Genomic DNA, 14,922 nt, shown 5'->3' on the forward strand with positions numbered 1-14,922 from the left:
AACATTAAAACTCGGCGCTTTGAAGTTAATTTCTCGGTTATTTCGATTTTTTTCAAATTTAGAATGGCTGTAAAATGTAATAGCTTCACTATGGCATTGCGCGCATTTGTTTGTTAAATTATTTGTACTTATATGTAAAGATTATTTTTCCCTGTTCGTATACGTTAATGTTCGAATCATAAACTCTACTTTACTTTAAAATCCAAAAGTGTTTAAAAAAAACAAAACCAAATCCCGGAAGTGGTGATGTTGCGGAAGTAAACAACTTGCTGCCTGATCGTTTAAAGCGGCGGAGCAGCAGCTTAGCGTTCGTTTTCAGGCTGGGTCCAACACAAGACGACAATAGTTTATTGTCAAACTGCATCGTGGCTGAGAGGAATGTGTAGATTATCTATAAAGTCCAGATCGATGGGTGTGTCGAGGCTTTACTTGGCATAACGCGCCGGAAGGGAGGAGTATCTGTCTGTCTGTCTGTCGGTCTAGCTGTGTGACGTCAGGAGGCAGGCAAAGCAAGCCGGTGGTTGTGATGGGAGCCAACTAACTAGGAAGGGCAACTACGCCTTTAAAAAAAAAGGGACGAGGAAAGAAGCGATCGATCAGCCGAGCCGCTGGGTCGAAGGGCGCACAGCGGCGTTCGAAATGTTATTTGTCAGCCTCATTCTCCTGTTTTGCTGCGTACCAGATGTCACAGGTAAACGTTCACAGGTATCCGGTCACGGTCAGTGGCGCTAACGCTAATCGGATCGAACTGTCGTACTCTTGTCCTTTAACGTGTCAGCGAGCTGGCTAAAGGTACTGTAATTTAACTAAAGTGATTGTGGCTGCCGTATTGGCGGGTCCGTATTGATTGATCAGGTTTATTAAGTTTTGCATATGTAGATAAGCTACTTTCTGATGTTAAGCAATACATTTGTTTTACAGTTCGGAGCGCTGAAGCAACATTGCAATGTTTATGACTGCGCCGATTAGGTTGCCTCCATTGACTTGTTGCGAGGTAGATTAAGAAGAAAAAGTTTGTTTGGTTCAACACACAAGAAGCTCCGGAGTCCACCGACGGGTGGGCTAACGTTCCATGTCTGGGTTTAACCAGGATTAGTACAGGATCGTTTCACTGGAGATTACTTGTAGCATGTCACAATCCACCAAAGAAAATACACATTTATAGTTTGTATTTATACCGGCGGGTACATGTAAACAATATGGTAATGTGGTTTGAATTAAGCGACTTGTAACCCTTGATAAGCAGTGATTTTAGTTTTAAATACGACAGCTCAAGCCATAAAACAGGAGAACACATTTTGAGAGCTTAATCTTTGGGACAAACACCAATATTTATATATTCAAAATAGAAAAGACAGTATTTATAAAGGCGCAGAGTTTTGTTGAAAGTGAAGTACCTGCTGGTTGTAGGATGTGTGTGCAGTTTTAGTTTTCGCTAGTTTAGTTCAGCTTGAAAGGAATTATTTTTACACACACGGCATGCATTATTCTTTTCATTTTAAAATCTTGACTACCTCTTTTGTGTGTCAGCCACAGTTGTTTCTGTATGCCCCACCATGTTTTCTGCAGCGGTGACACACTCTCATGCCACATGTTTTCCTTTGTCAACACACCACATGCTCCACTCAATGCGTTTCCTTGCTTCAGTCTCCACCGCCACTGACATTGATCATGTTTCATCATCGGTCCATGGCTTTTCCTGGCAAAGCATTCATTTGCATTGGAGTCGTATTACATAAGAAAGGGATGGCCATTTTAAGATGATTTGAGACTCATAGTGGGTTTTTTTAGAAACTGGTAAAGCAAGGCATTTATACTCTGTCTTTTTTTAAATCGTATCCTCAAAGTTGGAAATTATCTCGAATAATATGAAGCGTAAATCAAGAAAAAGGTTTATCATTTTTCTGAAATGTGATGGTTAAGTTGACTCTGATTTCTGGGAAAGGGCTGTTATTTATTCGAACAGATGAGTCACGTTATTGGAGTCACTCATTATAAAGAACCTGATGTTTACCTTTGCAAAGGATGTTATGTTTTTGTTTATTAGCAACATTACATAAAAGGCACTCAGCCAATTTCAACTAAATGTGGTGGAAGGATAGGGCATGGGTCAGGAAAGAGCTATTTGGTTTTTGGAGAATATACCGGGCAGACACGGTTTAAACTCCTCCAACATCAGCTCTTGTAGCTGCTCAAAGGTGGAGACCTTGCTCGCAGCACACCACTTCCCAAACAACACGGTTTTCTCCCGTGCGAACTCCACATACGTACGATCATATGATCATACATACGATCAAGGTTTAGATCTGCTATTGCTTCCCCCTCTGCTACTACTGATGAGTGAAGGGATTTGTTCTACTTTCTTTATAGAGGTTCAGTTAAAGTAGGGGTATTATGGCAATTCTGGCCACTTTTGTTCTGTGCAGCTCAGTGAAACCTAAATAATTTAAAAACTATTAAAGATTACTTTACTTTACAGAAACAAATAAATAGAAAGCGAATAAACAATTCAACTTCAAATAAAATATATATTAAACTATAACGTATTATATGTCGCATGTTTCATTAATCGACTTTAGAGCACAATACTGTGTGTTGTAGTTCGTATGGTGTTTAGATGCTCATACGTCCAGGTTACTCCGGTTACCATGACAACGACCAGGATGGTTCAGAACTGATGAAGCTTCAACCAATCCTTGAACGCATCCAATTGATTCCTTGTTTGCTCTCCTTGATTTACCTGGCCCTGGATCAGATTTAATATGAAGTTATTAAGAGCACGACTGTCTGCTGCTACACCAGCATTGAGCTGTCACATTATTGCACATTAATTGGGTTGTTGTTCCCGATTGAGCAGGATGATCTTTGGAAATCTGAGCTCGCAGAGTTTGCTTTTGTAAGAAAAAAAAAAAAAAACAGTATAATCCCTCAGTAATTACAGCCTGTAAATTTCATCCCAAAGGTCGTGTAGTTGACTTTCAGGCTGGTTTTTGGTGTCGTCTTGTTTGGCGTCATATTTTCAGTCTGAAGGAAAGGCTGAAGAAGCTGATGTGTGAAATATTTTCTTGCTGCATTCATGGACAGGTTGCTACTAGCCCACTAGACTGTTCCAGTTTGGGGAGTTGTCACTTCGATTGCATGGAGGAGCTAAAGATGTCAGAATATCATTTTTTTAGTATATGTTTAAAGTTACAGGCGAGGTAGAACATAGCACTTTGGTCTCCTGGTAATCTTTCACAAAATCTTTCTTTGCCACCTCATAAAGGACCATTAGTACAGTAGTACTGAAGCAGAGCCTTGGTCACCTGATGGTCATCATGTGCTTCTATTGTCTACTTCCATTGTTTTTGTGAAAAGGACAAAATAATGGTCTGTATGAAAGCCAGCAGGATTTACCTCTCGGTCTAGAACAGTCTGTTAATCTTTCCTTTTCCTACAATAATATGTCAAAGGAATCGTAGTAAAGAAATATAAATGTTGCGCTTGTTCCAAATGCTGCCAAAATATTGATCAGCTGTTGAACTCTCTTCCAGGTCAACATGGGAGACCCTTGAACCAATATATTCACCATTATGAAGGTTTATCATATGACACTGAAGCCCTGCACAAGAGTCACCAGAGAGCCAAGAGGGCACTTTCTCCTCAGGACGGGACCTTACAGCTAGACTTCCGCGCACATGGAAGGTTAGTTTCAGCACAAGCAAACAAGCTGCACCCTTCCCACTGTTCACTCTCTTTCTATGTTCTGCCTTAACCTCATGCTATGCTGCTTGTGTTCTTGTAAATGTTTCTATCAGCTTCTACATTATAGTTGTGAGCACACAATGCTGTGATAATTGTGTTGAAGTAACCAAGAAACATGTTAGTATTTAATTAAGTAAGTTATCCAGCGTTAAACCTTCTGCTTTCAAAGACCAGAGATATGAACATATTGTGTTGAGTGGGTTTTATACCTAATAAAAACAATGCTTCCCGCTCTGCTGGTGCAGGCTTTCTTGGGAGCACCACCAGCAGCCTTGTAGTTATTTAAAGACTTTTCCGATCTAATCACTTCCTTCCTTTAACCTCTGATAGTGGAGTCCCTTTGTATTCAGTTCCCTTCGTTGTAATTCTGTTTTAAATTACACTTAATTTGAGCTGAATCCTTGTCAAGGCAAAGCTGTCTGAGCACAGTCATTCATGTTTTGAAGCAATTTATTTTAGGCAGAGGTATGTTTTTTTTTCTTTATCAGCCAAGTCTTTTCCACTTGGTATAGAGTCACAGTGGACTATAATGGAATATGTGTGATTGAATCATCTGTAAATAAAGGACTTGGGGAAAAATAAATGCCACTATATATCGGTAGAAGGATGGAACTGCCAGGGAACAGGGCCAGAGGTCGACCCTGGAGAAGATACATGGACATAGTGAGGGAGGACATGATGGTTGGTGTCGGGGAGGATGATACAAAGGACAGGGTGAAGTGGAGAATGTTGGTTTGCCGTGACGACCCCTGATCGGACAAGCCGAAATTACAGTAGTAGTTGATTACTTTTATAAGCATTTGGGCTGCACAGTGGTGCTGTGGGCAGTGCTGTCGCCACATAGCAAGAAAGATCTGGGTTTGATTCCAATCTGTGCGGACTTTGCATGTTCTCCCCGTGTCTGCGTGGGTTTTCCCCGGGTTCTGCGGTTTCCTCCCACCTCAAAAAACATGCAATTTAAGTGAATTGGTTACTCCAAGTTGTCCGTAGGTGTGAGTGTGTGCGTGAATGGTTGTCTGTCTCTGTGTGACCCCGCGATGTGCTGACGATGCATCCGGGGTGTACACCGCCTCTCGCCCCAAAGCAAGCTGGGATAGACTCCAACAACACCTGTGATCCGCTAGACGAGACAATGCAAGAAGATGGATGAACTTCTATAAGCTGTCGCATAACATTTTCAAACTATATTGATATTAAAATAAACCTTCAATGAACTGAATATTAATAATAATATTGTGTTTTCATCTGCATGTTTGTTCAACTTGCCATGCCTCAACTGCTTTAATGGGGGCATTGATGTAAGGAATGAGGTCATATTGGCTGTTGTAGCATCATCAATGGGCCAGGATGAATAACAAGCAGAGGAATTTATACCGGATGATGTGTGACACAGCTCTGACTTCAAGAGTAGATCATGTTGCATTATTTGAGTTGGGTTTTTTGTCCAAGTTAATTTCCTTTTTTTTTTTCACTTTTCTTGTCATTATTTACACTTTGTTTTCTGAATAAAGGAAACTAATACAAATGGCTATAAATAACCATGTCAATATGTTGGTGTAGAATAGATTGTCATCCTTCCAGGTTGTCTCATTTTGGCTCATATGGGCTGAACATGATTTATTAAAAAAAATATGTTCCTGTCTTACAATGCCTACTGTTGGATTATATAGGGCTACTATCCTGTTGACAAAAGGACATGTGATTACATTCTTTGCCTGGAATGTGCATAAAACATAATTTGAGTCATCTAGAGAAAGCTCCACAGTTGGAGATTACAAGTCACGTGATCACTAAAGCGATTCATGATGAAGAAAATTCACCGGCTCCCTGGATCATGTGCACCGCATGTGATGGTTGCCTTTTTGCCTTTGACATCACAGATGGAGGATTACAGAACAGAAGGATTACAGACAAGAAGTAGTGTGACTGCGCACCAGCAATCATGTGGGGTTCTGACATAATAAACACCGAGCTGCTACCAGAACAACGGCTTAAGGAAGCGCAGTAGAAATGTTGCATTGTAAATAAATTGTTTATGTTTTTGAGAGAGCGTCACAATAATAATTTTCCTGTATTCTCCTGTTTAGACATTTCCACTTGCAGATGAAGAGAGACACGTCTCTATTTTCCCCCGATCTCATCATTGAGGTGTCGGGAGAGGAGGAACCCATCGACACGTCACACATTTACAGTGGAGAAATCTTTGGTAAGTTGATTGTACACGCACCGCGTACTGGGTGGAGGTTCGGTTTTCATGAAGGGAAATCCAATTATAATTGTTTTATTTATTTCATTGATGGGAGAACCTGTGTGAGGCTTTGGGTTGATGTCCTAGAACGTAAATGGTACATAGACTGCACTTATATCGTGCTTTTTGCACCTTCACGGTGCCCAAAACGCTTCACAAAGCACTGCCAGGCGCCCTGCATGTTCAGGTTAGGGTTCAGTGTCTTGCCCAAGGACACTTCGACACGTGGACAGTTGGAGCTGGGATTAGAACCACTAACCTATCGGTCACTGGATGTCCTGCTCTACCACCTGAAGCACAGCCGCCTCATATATGGGATTGAGACGCGTTACTGGATGACTTCCTGTATGCACACTAATTTGGCCACTGTCATTGTGCAGTCTGTTAGAAGTGATGGCACACAAACACAGAAGGAGAGTAGAAAAGGTGCATTTGTTTTTAGACAAAGCTGTTTTGTGTCTCTATGTTCATCCTCATCCTCTTTTGTGTTTCAGGTGAAAAGGGTACAATTACCCATGGCTCAGTGATTGGTGGGCGTTTTGAGGGATTCATTAAAACCCAACAAGGAACATATTATGTTGAGCCCTCTGAGAGGTACCTCAAGGGCGAGAATGTTCCCTTCCCCTCTGTCATCTATCATGAGGATGACATTCGTGAGTACCTGCCATTGTACCTGCTTTTCTTACAGACTCTATGATCTAGATGGGATTATCAAACGGAAATCTAAACGGCTGGTATGTTCTGAAATAGCAGCATTCTTGCTGTGATGTCAACCCTTCTCAGTAATGAACAAAACGCACTAAATTCACGATATAAAGGACATAGTGGGATTAGATTTGTGCCTTAGATATGTATAACAAGGTATTTCTAGTATTAAGCTACGGTAGTTAAAGTTGGTGAAGGAAAACCCATCTGCCTATACATTCAGTTCATAAATTATTCAAATGCTAATCGGTAGGACCCTAATAGAGAAAGATCCATCGGCAGGTTTTCATGTTTGTAGCATTAAAAGGATACAGAAGCCCAAGTTTTGCAAACGAATGGACTGATGATAAAAGGTTTGACCAGCCTGACAAGCTTGCACATCATTTTTACTGGAAGTATGGAAGGAGCGTGACCCTGCATATGCATTATGCACGATTCATAGCCGCGGCTATGGGAAGCTTGCAAACAACTGATAAATGCTCAGTGTGGAAACTGAAAAGCTTCCCATTTTTTTCTGTACAGGCAGCTTTGAAAAGGCTTTGATTACATTTCATGGAAGCAATGATTGGTCTGTCAAAAAGACAATAAAATAAACAAATCACGAGTAGAAACATTCAGTGAGATTCATGATTCCAGCATTCAGCAGTCAGTGAGTTTCTTTTCACCCTGACGGCACAAACACGCAGCACAAATTTGAAAACGTCTGGGTGGAAGACGAATGAAATTCCTGTAGTGAGTAGATGGTGATCGTGGGAAATACTGAGAGCGGAAGTTGAACGAAAGCTACGAAGGAGACAGATTTGCTGACCAGGAAAGAAAGAAGTGAAATTTAAAGCTATTTATTTAGCTTTTTTTTTTTAGGCCTTCTTGCAATCGCTCACACTGCTGCACCTCCTGCCTTCTACAATCCATGATGCAGTATTCACAATTCCCTTATCACCCCTTTATCTGCCAGACTATCCTCATAAGTATGGCTCACAGGGCGGCTGTGCTGACCACTCTGTGTTTGAAAGAATGAGGAAGTACCAGGCATCTGGATTGGACGAGCCGGGAAACGTAAGTGCCAACATCATCACAAAGCCCACAACACCGGACAGAGACTGCCAATGGCCAGATTAAAATCCTCGTATCTCAAGAATAGTCATCGTGGCAGACTAGTTTTTACCTCCATCTTGTATGGAATTAAAATATAATGGCTTGTGGAATGAAAAGTAAAGTTATAGGTATTTGATCACAAATGATGAGTATTTGGTTAATTGTCTATTTTACGCTCCTGCTTCCTCTATAGTGATTACGTTGTTATCCGCCGGTCCCTCTTCCATTGGTTTGTTCTTGACAGTTGTGATTTGTTTTCAGGGAGTAAGCAGTGTGTTGGAAGAGGAGCTCTCCCAAGGTCCTGTTATTCTGAGGAGTAAAAGGGCAGCCGCCAAAGAGAAAAATACCTGCCAGCTCTTCATCCAGACTGACCACCTTTTCTTTCGACATTTTGTCACAAGGGAGGCCGTCATTGCCCAGGTATGTTACCTATGCACCGAGAGCTGAAACATGAAGAGATTTCTATGTTGAAATAAAAGTCAGGGATCTGCCATGACCTGGTTGACTGGAGACCCTTCACAGGCGACATGAAGAGCTTCTCTTGTCTGCCGAAGCTGATGTCATATCTGTAAAATCCAAATGTTGTGAAATGGTAACCTGTAATGTCTTCATTGCATCACTGTGAATCTGAAGGACCATTGTCTCTGCAGATCTCCAGCCATGTAAAAGCCATTGACACCATTTACCAGGCCACGGACTTCATGGGCATTCGAAATATCAGCTTTATGGTTAAAAGGATCAGGGTAAGTTGAATGTCAAAAAAAAACCTGAAACATTTTTGAGTCTGTGGCACACAACCAGTTTGTGATGGCTGTCCTGAAAAGGTTAATGCTACTGGCATCTTAAGCCATGAAGACTGCAGGATCTTTTTCTTGTCCTTACTTCCCTTCCGTAATTGTTTCTCATTTGTACAGATTAACACAACCGAAGACGCAAAGGACAAAACTAATCCTTTTCACTTTGCGAACATTGGAGTGGAGAAATTTTTGGAGCTGAACTCTGAACAGAACCACGATGACTACTGTCTGGCCTACGTCTTCACCGACAGGGACTTTGATGATGGGGTCCTCGGCTTGGCTTGGGTTGGGGCTCCTTCAGGTTGGTACGCATTGCCGGAGACCCACACATATTGAATATTTAACACATTGAATAAAATCCATTAGAAATGTCTCCACTGATCAGTTTACCTTAATAAGATGCACATTTTTTTAATCCCAGAACTCAACTGTAAATCAAAGGACAACCACCTGCGGTACATTTTTGAAAGCATGTCCTCATCCTATTGTGTATGCTTGTTGGTCTATTTGAAAGCAATAGTCAATAAACGACGATCAAGATATATTTTATTTATTTAATGAATGATACTTTACAACAATCAGAGTGCACACATCAGGTCTTTGAATTACTGTAACTATTGAAGTATGTTCCACAGTCCCCAATTAGGGACGAATTCACTATCAATTATTTTACCAATTTAGTAATTAGTAGTTACAATGAGACAAACGTCAAAAGTCACTTTGTTGTGCGTTGTGCTGTGGGTACTAGCGTTGTGTTATGGGGACAGGCTACTTCAGTTATATAATAGATACACGGTACCTTGCTCTCCACATCCCAGACATTGTCTGATGGCTTCATTAATCATTTAATTTGTCATTTAATCTGTCCTTCGCCCTCTTTTCCTCTCACAATCCTTTGTTTTACTGTGTTCCATAATAATATTTCTACTCGTGTCATAATTTACAATAATCATAATTTACAATAATCTGTGGGTCTTTTTCTGCTAGGATTCATGATGTGCTTTCAAAGAAAACATTACCGGTATTATAGCTGTGTCGTTCTTTCCTCATGCTTTGCCATGCAAGAATAATATTTAATATTATTTATTGCTGTTCTTTTGATTAGGTTCAGACACCACCACACACACAACATGAGGAATCCTGTAACAAGAACAGTTGACCAATACAGGGAAAATGGGAATGCTAAAATACTGAATTCAGTTTCTCAAAAAAGTTGCATTTAGGGTTCAGACAAACAAGTGCTTCAGTCAATCAGCAGCACATACATGTTCATACTGTAACAAAAACAAACCAGTGTACAGGTAGGCTCACAAAGTCCTGCACATAATGGGCACATTGGGTAGAAGCTGCCTCCTCCTGGCTGGGTTTATGGATTATCGGGATATCAGTACTGCTTATTCTTAGTGTTTTGTTGTGCTTTTTCAAGAGCACCTTATTTTCTCCTTTCTCATTTTAAACAATTCAAAGAACTAGAAAAACATGTGCTTCATGTGCTTCAGTCAGAATAACCCGAGATCACATTTAGGACGATAGATTTGTGTGCCTTACTTTCTTTTGTTGTGTCTTCACATAGCTACTCTAACCGTATATGCCTTTATGTGTGTTAAGCCTGTTAACACACTTTAACAGGCTTTTTTTTTTAAGATGATATAAACCTTCTTGAATACCATGACAGTTAATTAGCAGTGTTATTAGTAGAATATAAATTGAATGGCATGATCATCCATTCTGTTCTTTTCCTGTCACAGGAAGCTCTGGGGGAATTTGTGAGAAGAGCAAGCTCTACTCGGATGGAAAGAGGAAGTCTCTGAACACTGGCATCATCACTGTCCAGAACTACGCCTCCCATGTCCCTCCAAAGGTTTCCCACATCACCTTTGCTCATGAAGTTGGACACAACTTTGGATCTCCTGTAAGCACTGTGATATACGCGTCCCTTCATTTCCCCTCTCTCTCTCATAGCTGTTTATATTTTACATGCAGCTCCCTCTCAAAACTTTCTGCTCAATTTACTCGCTGGACTGCTGTTTTACAGCACGACTCCGGGATCGAGTGCACCCCTGGAGAGTCCAAGGAACGGGACAAAAAAGCACGGGGAAACTACATCATGTACGCCAGAGCCACATCAGGAGACAAGCTCAACAATAACAAGTTCTCCATATGCAGCATCCGAAATATAAGTGCCGTTCTGAATAAGAAGCGAGGCGATTGTTTTGTTGGTGAGCCCTCTCTGCTGAACACATGAATCCTTCTCTCTGTGTGTGTGTGTGTGTGAGAGGGAAACCGTTCTCATGCTCTGTGTACAGAATCGGGCCAGCCTATCTGTGGTAACGGACTAGTTGAAGATGGAGAACAGTGCGACTGTGGATATAACGATCAGTGCACAGACGTCTGCTGCTACAGCGCCAATGAAGATGAGGGCAAAAAGTGTAAACTGCGACCGGGCAAAATCTGCAGGTCAGATTGTGATGAGCATGCATGTGTGTTCTTCTGCAATGTGTCTGAGTATTATTGTGAACAAATATCACTGTCTTTACCATTTTGTTTAATTTTTCAATTTCATTATTTGTAATTCTTATCATGCAGTCCCAGCCAAGGCCCGTGCTGCACATCAGAGTGTTCATTTAAGGGCACCAATAACCAGTGCAGACAGGAGTCTGACTGTGCAATGGAGGGAACGTGCAACGGAGATACTGCTTTGTGTCCAGCTTCAGAACCAAAGGAAGACTTAACCTCTTGCCATTCAGAAACACAAGTCTGCCTCAATGGGGTACGGTAGCCTGAGCCACCCCTTTGCTGTTCCATGTCTGGTATGCACAGTTTTTGATGCTGCATTTGTGTGTTATCACACTGGTTTTGGCCAGGTCTGCTCGGGTTCCATCTGTGACAAGTATAATTTGGAGGTTTGCACCTGCGTCAGCAAAGATGGCAAAGATGGCAAGGATGAGGCAGCCGAGCTGTGCCACGTCTGCTGCATGGAGAAGAGTAAGTGACAGACACAGTAGTGATGTAAGCTGGGCGTCATGTGACATGTAATATCAGCCTGAGTTTTTCTTCCTCGTTTGTCATTTTGAGACTAAAAGAGTGTATTATTGTTAGCATGTCAAAGGTCACTTCTTCTGCCCTCAGTGAACCCTGCCACCTGCAGCAGCTCGGGCTCAGACAAATGGGCCAGCCACTTCAACAAGACGGTCATAACGCTGCAGCCCGGCTCACCCTGCAACGACTTCAAGGGCTACTGTGACGTGTTCACGAGATGCCGTCTGGTGGATGCTGACGGGCCTCTGGCGAGGCTTAAGAAAGCCATCTTCAATGCAGAGCTCTATGAGAATATTGCAGAGTGGGTAGTGGTGAGTGTCTCTCTCCAGTGGAGCCAACGGTGACACTGATCCATATCGAAACGGAACGCATGCCTGACTTGATATTTCCTTGAATGTGACCTCGGTTTTCCAGGCCCACTGGTGGGCGGTGCTGTTGATGGGCATCGCTCTCATTATGCTAATGGCTGGCTTCATCAAGGTCTGCAGTGTCCACACCCCCAGCAGCAACCCCAAACTGCCACCACCAAGGCCACTGCCAGGTACAGTACATCGTCCACCCATCCATTACAGCTGGCATAGAGATGAATTAGAACCTTCTTGCTGTGGGGTGACAGTGCTAACCTCTGCGCCACCGCTGTGATTTAAGCTCCCAGATATCATCCGTTTTCTCTCTTTAGATAAATCAGTGTTACAATCTGATTGATCTTCTTCAGACAAATGCCAGAGAGAGCAAAGCGATCAGGAATGAAGGATTCCTACCTCATGATTGGACATTTTGTTGCTATATTGGCCTCATCGTTTATGCTGTGGCATTAGTTTCTTGCATCTGTCTTGTTTTTTGGATCCTCACTGAGAGGTTGGTGTCTTGTATAGGTACATTGAAGCGGAGGAGACAGCAGCAGCAGCAGCAGTCAAGCCAGCCTTTACAGGGGCAGCGCCAACACCGACAGTACAGGGAGAACTATCAAATGGGACACATGAGGCCCTGAGAGTCCGCCCTTCGCCTTGGTTCTTCCTCGTGCCTACAATGGGAGCACTTCACTCCAAAGAGTAACCTTAACCACATATTGCAAAAATCAAAAACTTGCAACTGGATTTATTTCACCAGAGAAAGCCTGAAAGGCTTTGCGCCTAAAAAAAAAAAAAGACCCTCATTCACTGCCTCTACTCTGAGAGGCAGATTAGCAGTGGTTCACAGAGCTTTTATAGATAATAACTTTTACAAGAAGGGACAGGAGGAGAAATTCACTTGTCTCTGTTATGTGGTCTTAAGTTTGTTTTTCTTTGAATGCTTTTCTTTTTCTACCAGAATGGAGGACAAATGCAGCTTCTTGTTAGCAAACGTCCACCGTTCTACGTCTGTTCTCTCCTTCTCCTTGGAAGTGCTGCCATCATCAGCACCAAAGCAGGACTTTTGTTTCAGTTAAAAGTTACAAATGAGATTTGGAGGAAAACCTTTTAATTAGATTGTTTTAAAAGCACCATTAAAAGGAATAAACTTTTTTATTTTCAAAGCTTATATTGTTATTCAGTTTTTCTTTCCTTCTTTCAAATAAAATGCATTTTCTGTTTTTATTCACTTTCTCAGGATTAATAAAATAACAGCAAGCGTTTGAGTATTCTGACAAGATGTTTAATTCAGGGTGAAGTCCCTCCCTTCATGTAAATGCCGAGGAATAAAAAGAATGTAGGTATATATATCATCATCTATAATCACATGGAAGTGTCGCCTGTTATCAGATGGGGAGAGGTTGATTATCTGGATTTGTCTTTATAGATGCTCATACACGCAGGCTTAAATAAAACCTGCGTATATAAGAACTTATTGAAATGGGTGTCCCGATGTGAATGTCTTGCCGCTATTTTCCTTCTGTTCACCGTTTGAATTTCACACACTGGAATATGTTGAAGTTGTTTGGTTTAAACCACTGTAAGGCAGACCTCTGACCTCTGTAGCCGGATGAGCCTTTCTGCTTTAAATAAGACTGTGGTTTTGGCTTTCATTGATTTTGCTTGCAGTTGTGATTCTATTTTATTTTTTGTGAATGTGGAGGATTTGAATCAAATGAGGTGAAACTAGAGCTTCTAATTTTATTGTTGCTTGTTGCTGTTAAAAGGCATTTACCAGAGTGAACATTAACTTGTCATCCGCCCACTGCTCTTTTGTTCTTTTTCTACCAGCCACTGTTGTCTCAAGGAACTTTGTTACCCTCTTGGTTTGTGTCATTGCGTTAAAATGTGCCTATTCATCCTGTTGTGACTGAAGTTGTTCCAGTGTCAGATCCATTCTAAGACTGAAGCGACGCATGTGGTCGCAGTTTATCCCATTATCAATCTGCCTTGCTTCAATTTGGATGAATCGCATTGTAAATGTTTTGGTCACATTGCATAAAAGGTAAGCGATTATTAAAATACAACCAGCAATACACATATCAAAACATGGAGGCTGATTCTATAATCCCTAAATTCTCATAATTAGTATTTGTATTACGTTACTCTGACTACAGATTGGGCTTACCTTAAATTTCTATTGTCTCCATCCAAAATAAAGTTTGGTAAATTCCACTGACGGTTTGTGTTGAGTGCTGAAAAGAATTTTAGGATGGTAAACTATCTATCTATGGTGTTCCTGGACTACAGTAAAGTTTCCGAACAAATGAAAATGCAATCCACCGTGGCTTCTACATGTTTTGTTATTGTGGTGCTACTAGCTGTGCTTTTTCTTATGTTAGAGCTTAAAATTTACTTTTCATTATCTTTGAATTTTCAAGTGTGTGTGTGTGTGTGTGTGTGTGTGTGTGTGCGCGCGTGTGCGAGTGAGAGAGAGAGAGAGAGAACTGCTTTGCTGAATTATTTTCTGCTGTTGGTAAGATGTTGAGAAAATGTGCACTGAAGTGTAATGATGTAAAGAAAGCATCCAAAATGTTATAGACTTAAAGATTACTGTATGATTGGAATGCATCCTTTATTTTATAAATATAAATGGTATTTTTGTTTTTATTTACTTTTCCTGTTATGTTTTCCCATTCTGGTTATTTGGGAAATTTGTTAAGGTATGGTGTCAAAGTTCAATTACATTTTAACTACTAAGTGAATTAATAAAGCAGAATTGATCAGAATTGTTTTGTCTCTGAGTTTGTACATTGTGTTGAGTGTTTTTATTACATTGTAGAAGTTAGATATTCAGGGCAGAGATCATGTGCCAGATGTTGACGGGACAGGATTTAGATGTCTGATATCCACCTGGAGTCTTGACAAATACCGATATGAACTATGTTGCAATATGTCTTCT

General features: G+C 41.2%; 1 protein-coding gene across 1 annotated transcript; it reads left to right on the forward strand.

Annotated features, from left to right (window-relative positions):
* Nucleotides 1-639: 639 nt before the first annotated feature.
* adam10a (ADAM metallopeptidase domain 10a) lies at nucleotides 640-14,743 on the forward strand. Its single transcript, XM_068741884.1, has 16 exons — nucleotides 640-691; nucleotides 3,534-3,684; nucleotides 5,832-5,950; nucleotides 6,487-6,645; nucleotides 7,653-7,753; nucleotides 8,054-8,212; nucleotides 8,443-8,535; nucleotides 8,707-8,890; nucleotides 10,338-10,501; nucleotides 10,625-10,808; nucleotides 10,896-11,046; nucleotides 11,176-11,359; nucleotides 11,454-11,574; nucleotides 11,719-11,939; nucleotides 12,043-12,169; nucleotides 12,504-14,743. The coding sequence occupies exons 1-16, from the start codon at nucleotides 640-642 to the stop codon at nucleotides 12,617-12,619; spliced, it is 2,286 nt and encodes a 761-aa protein (XP_068597985.1). The 3' UTR covers nucleotides 12,620-14,743.
* The last annotated feature ends 179 nt before the right edge of the window (nucleotides 14,744-14,922 follow it).

Source organism: Brachionichthys hirsutus, chromosome 1, assembly GCF_040956055.1.
Source record: "Brachionichthys hirsutus isolate HB-005 chromosome 1, CSIRO-AGI_Bhir_v1, whole genome shotgun sequence".
NCBI lineage: Eukaryota > Metazoa > Chordata > Actinopteri > Lophiiformes > Brachionichthyidae > Brachionichthys > Brachionichthys hirsutus.

Excerpts from the sequence above, each read along its gene's own strand:
- adam10a (XM_068741884.1), top strand. The coding sequence starts at position 640 with ATGTTATTTGTCAGCCTCATTCTCCTGTTTTGCTGCGTACCAGATGTC. Across the intron at positions 5,951-6,486 it reads TTACAGTGGAGAAATCTTTG|GTGAAAAGGGTACAATTACC; the intron begins GTAAGTTGATTG and ends TTTGTGTTTCAG. Across the intron at positions 8,536-8,706 it reads TTATGGTTAAAAGGATCAGG|ATTAACACAACCGAAGACGC; the intron begins GTAAGTTGAATG and ends TCATTTGTACAG.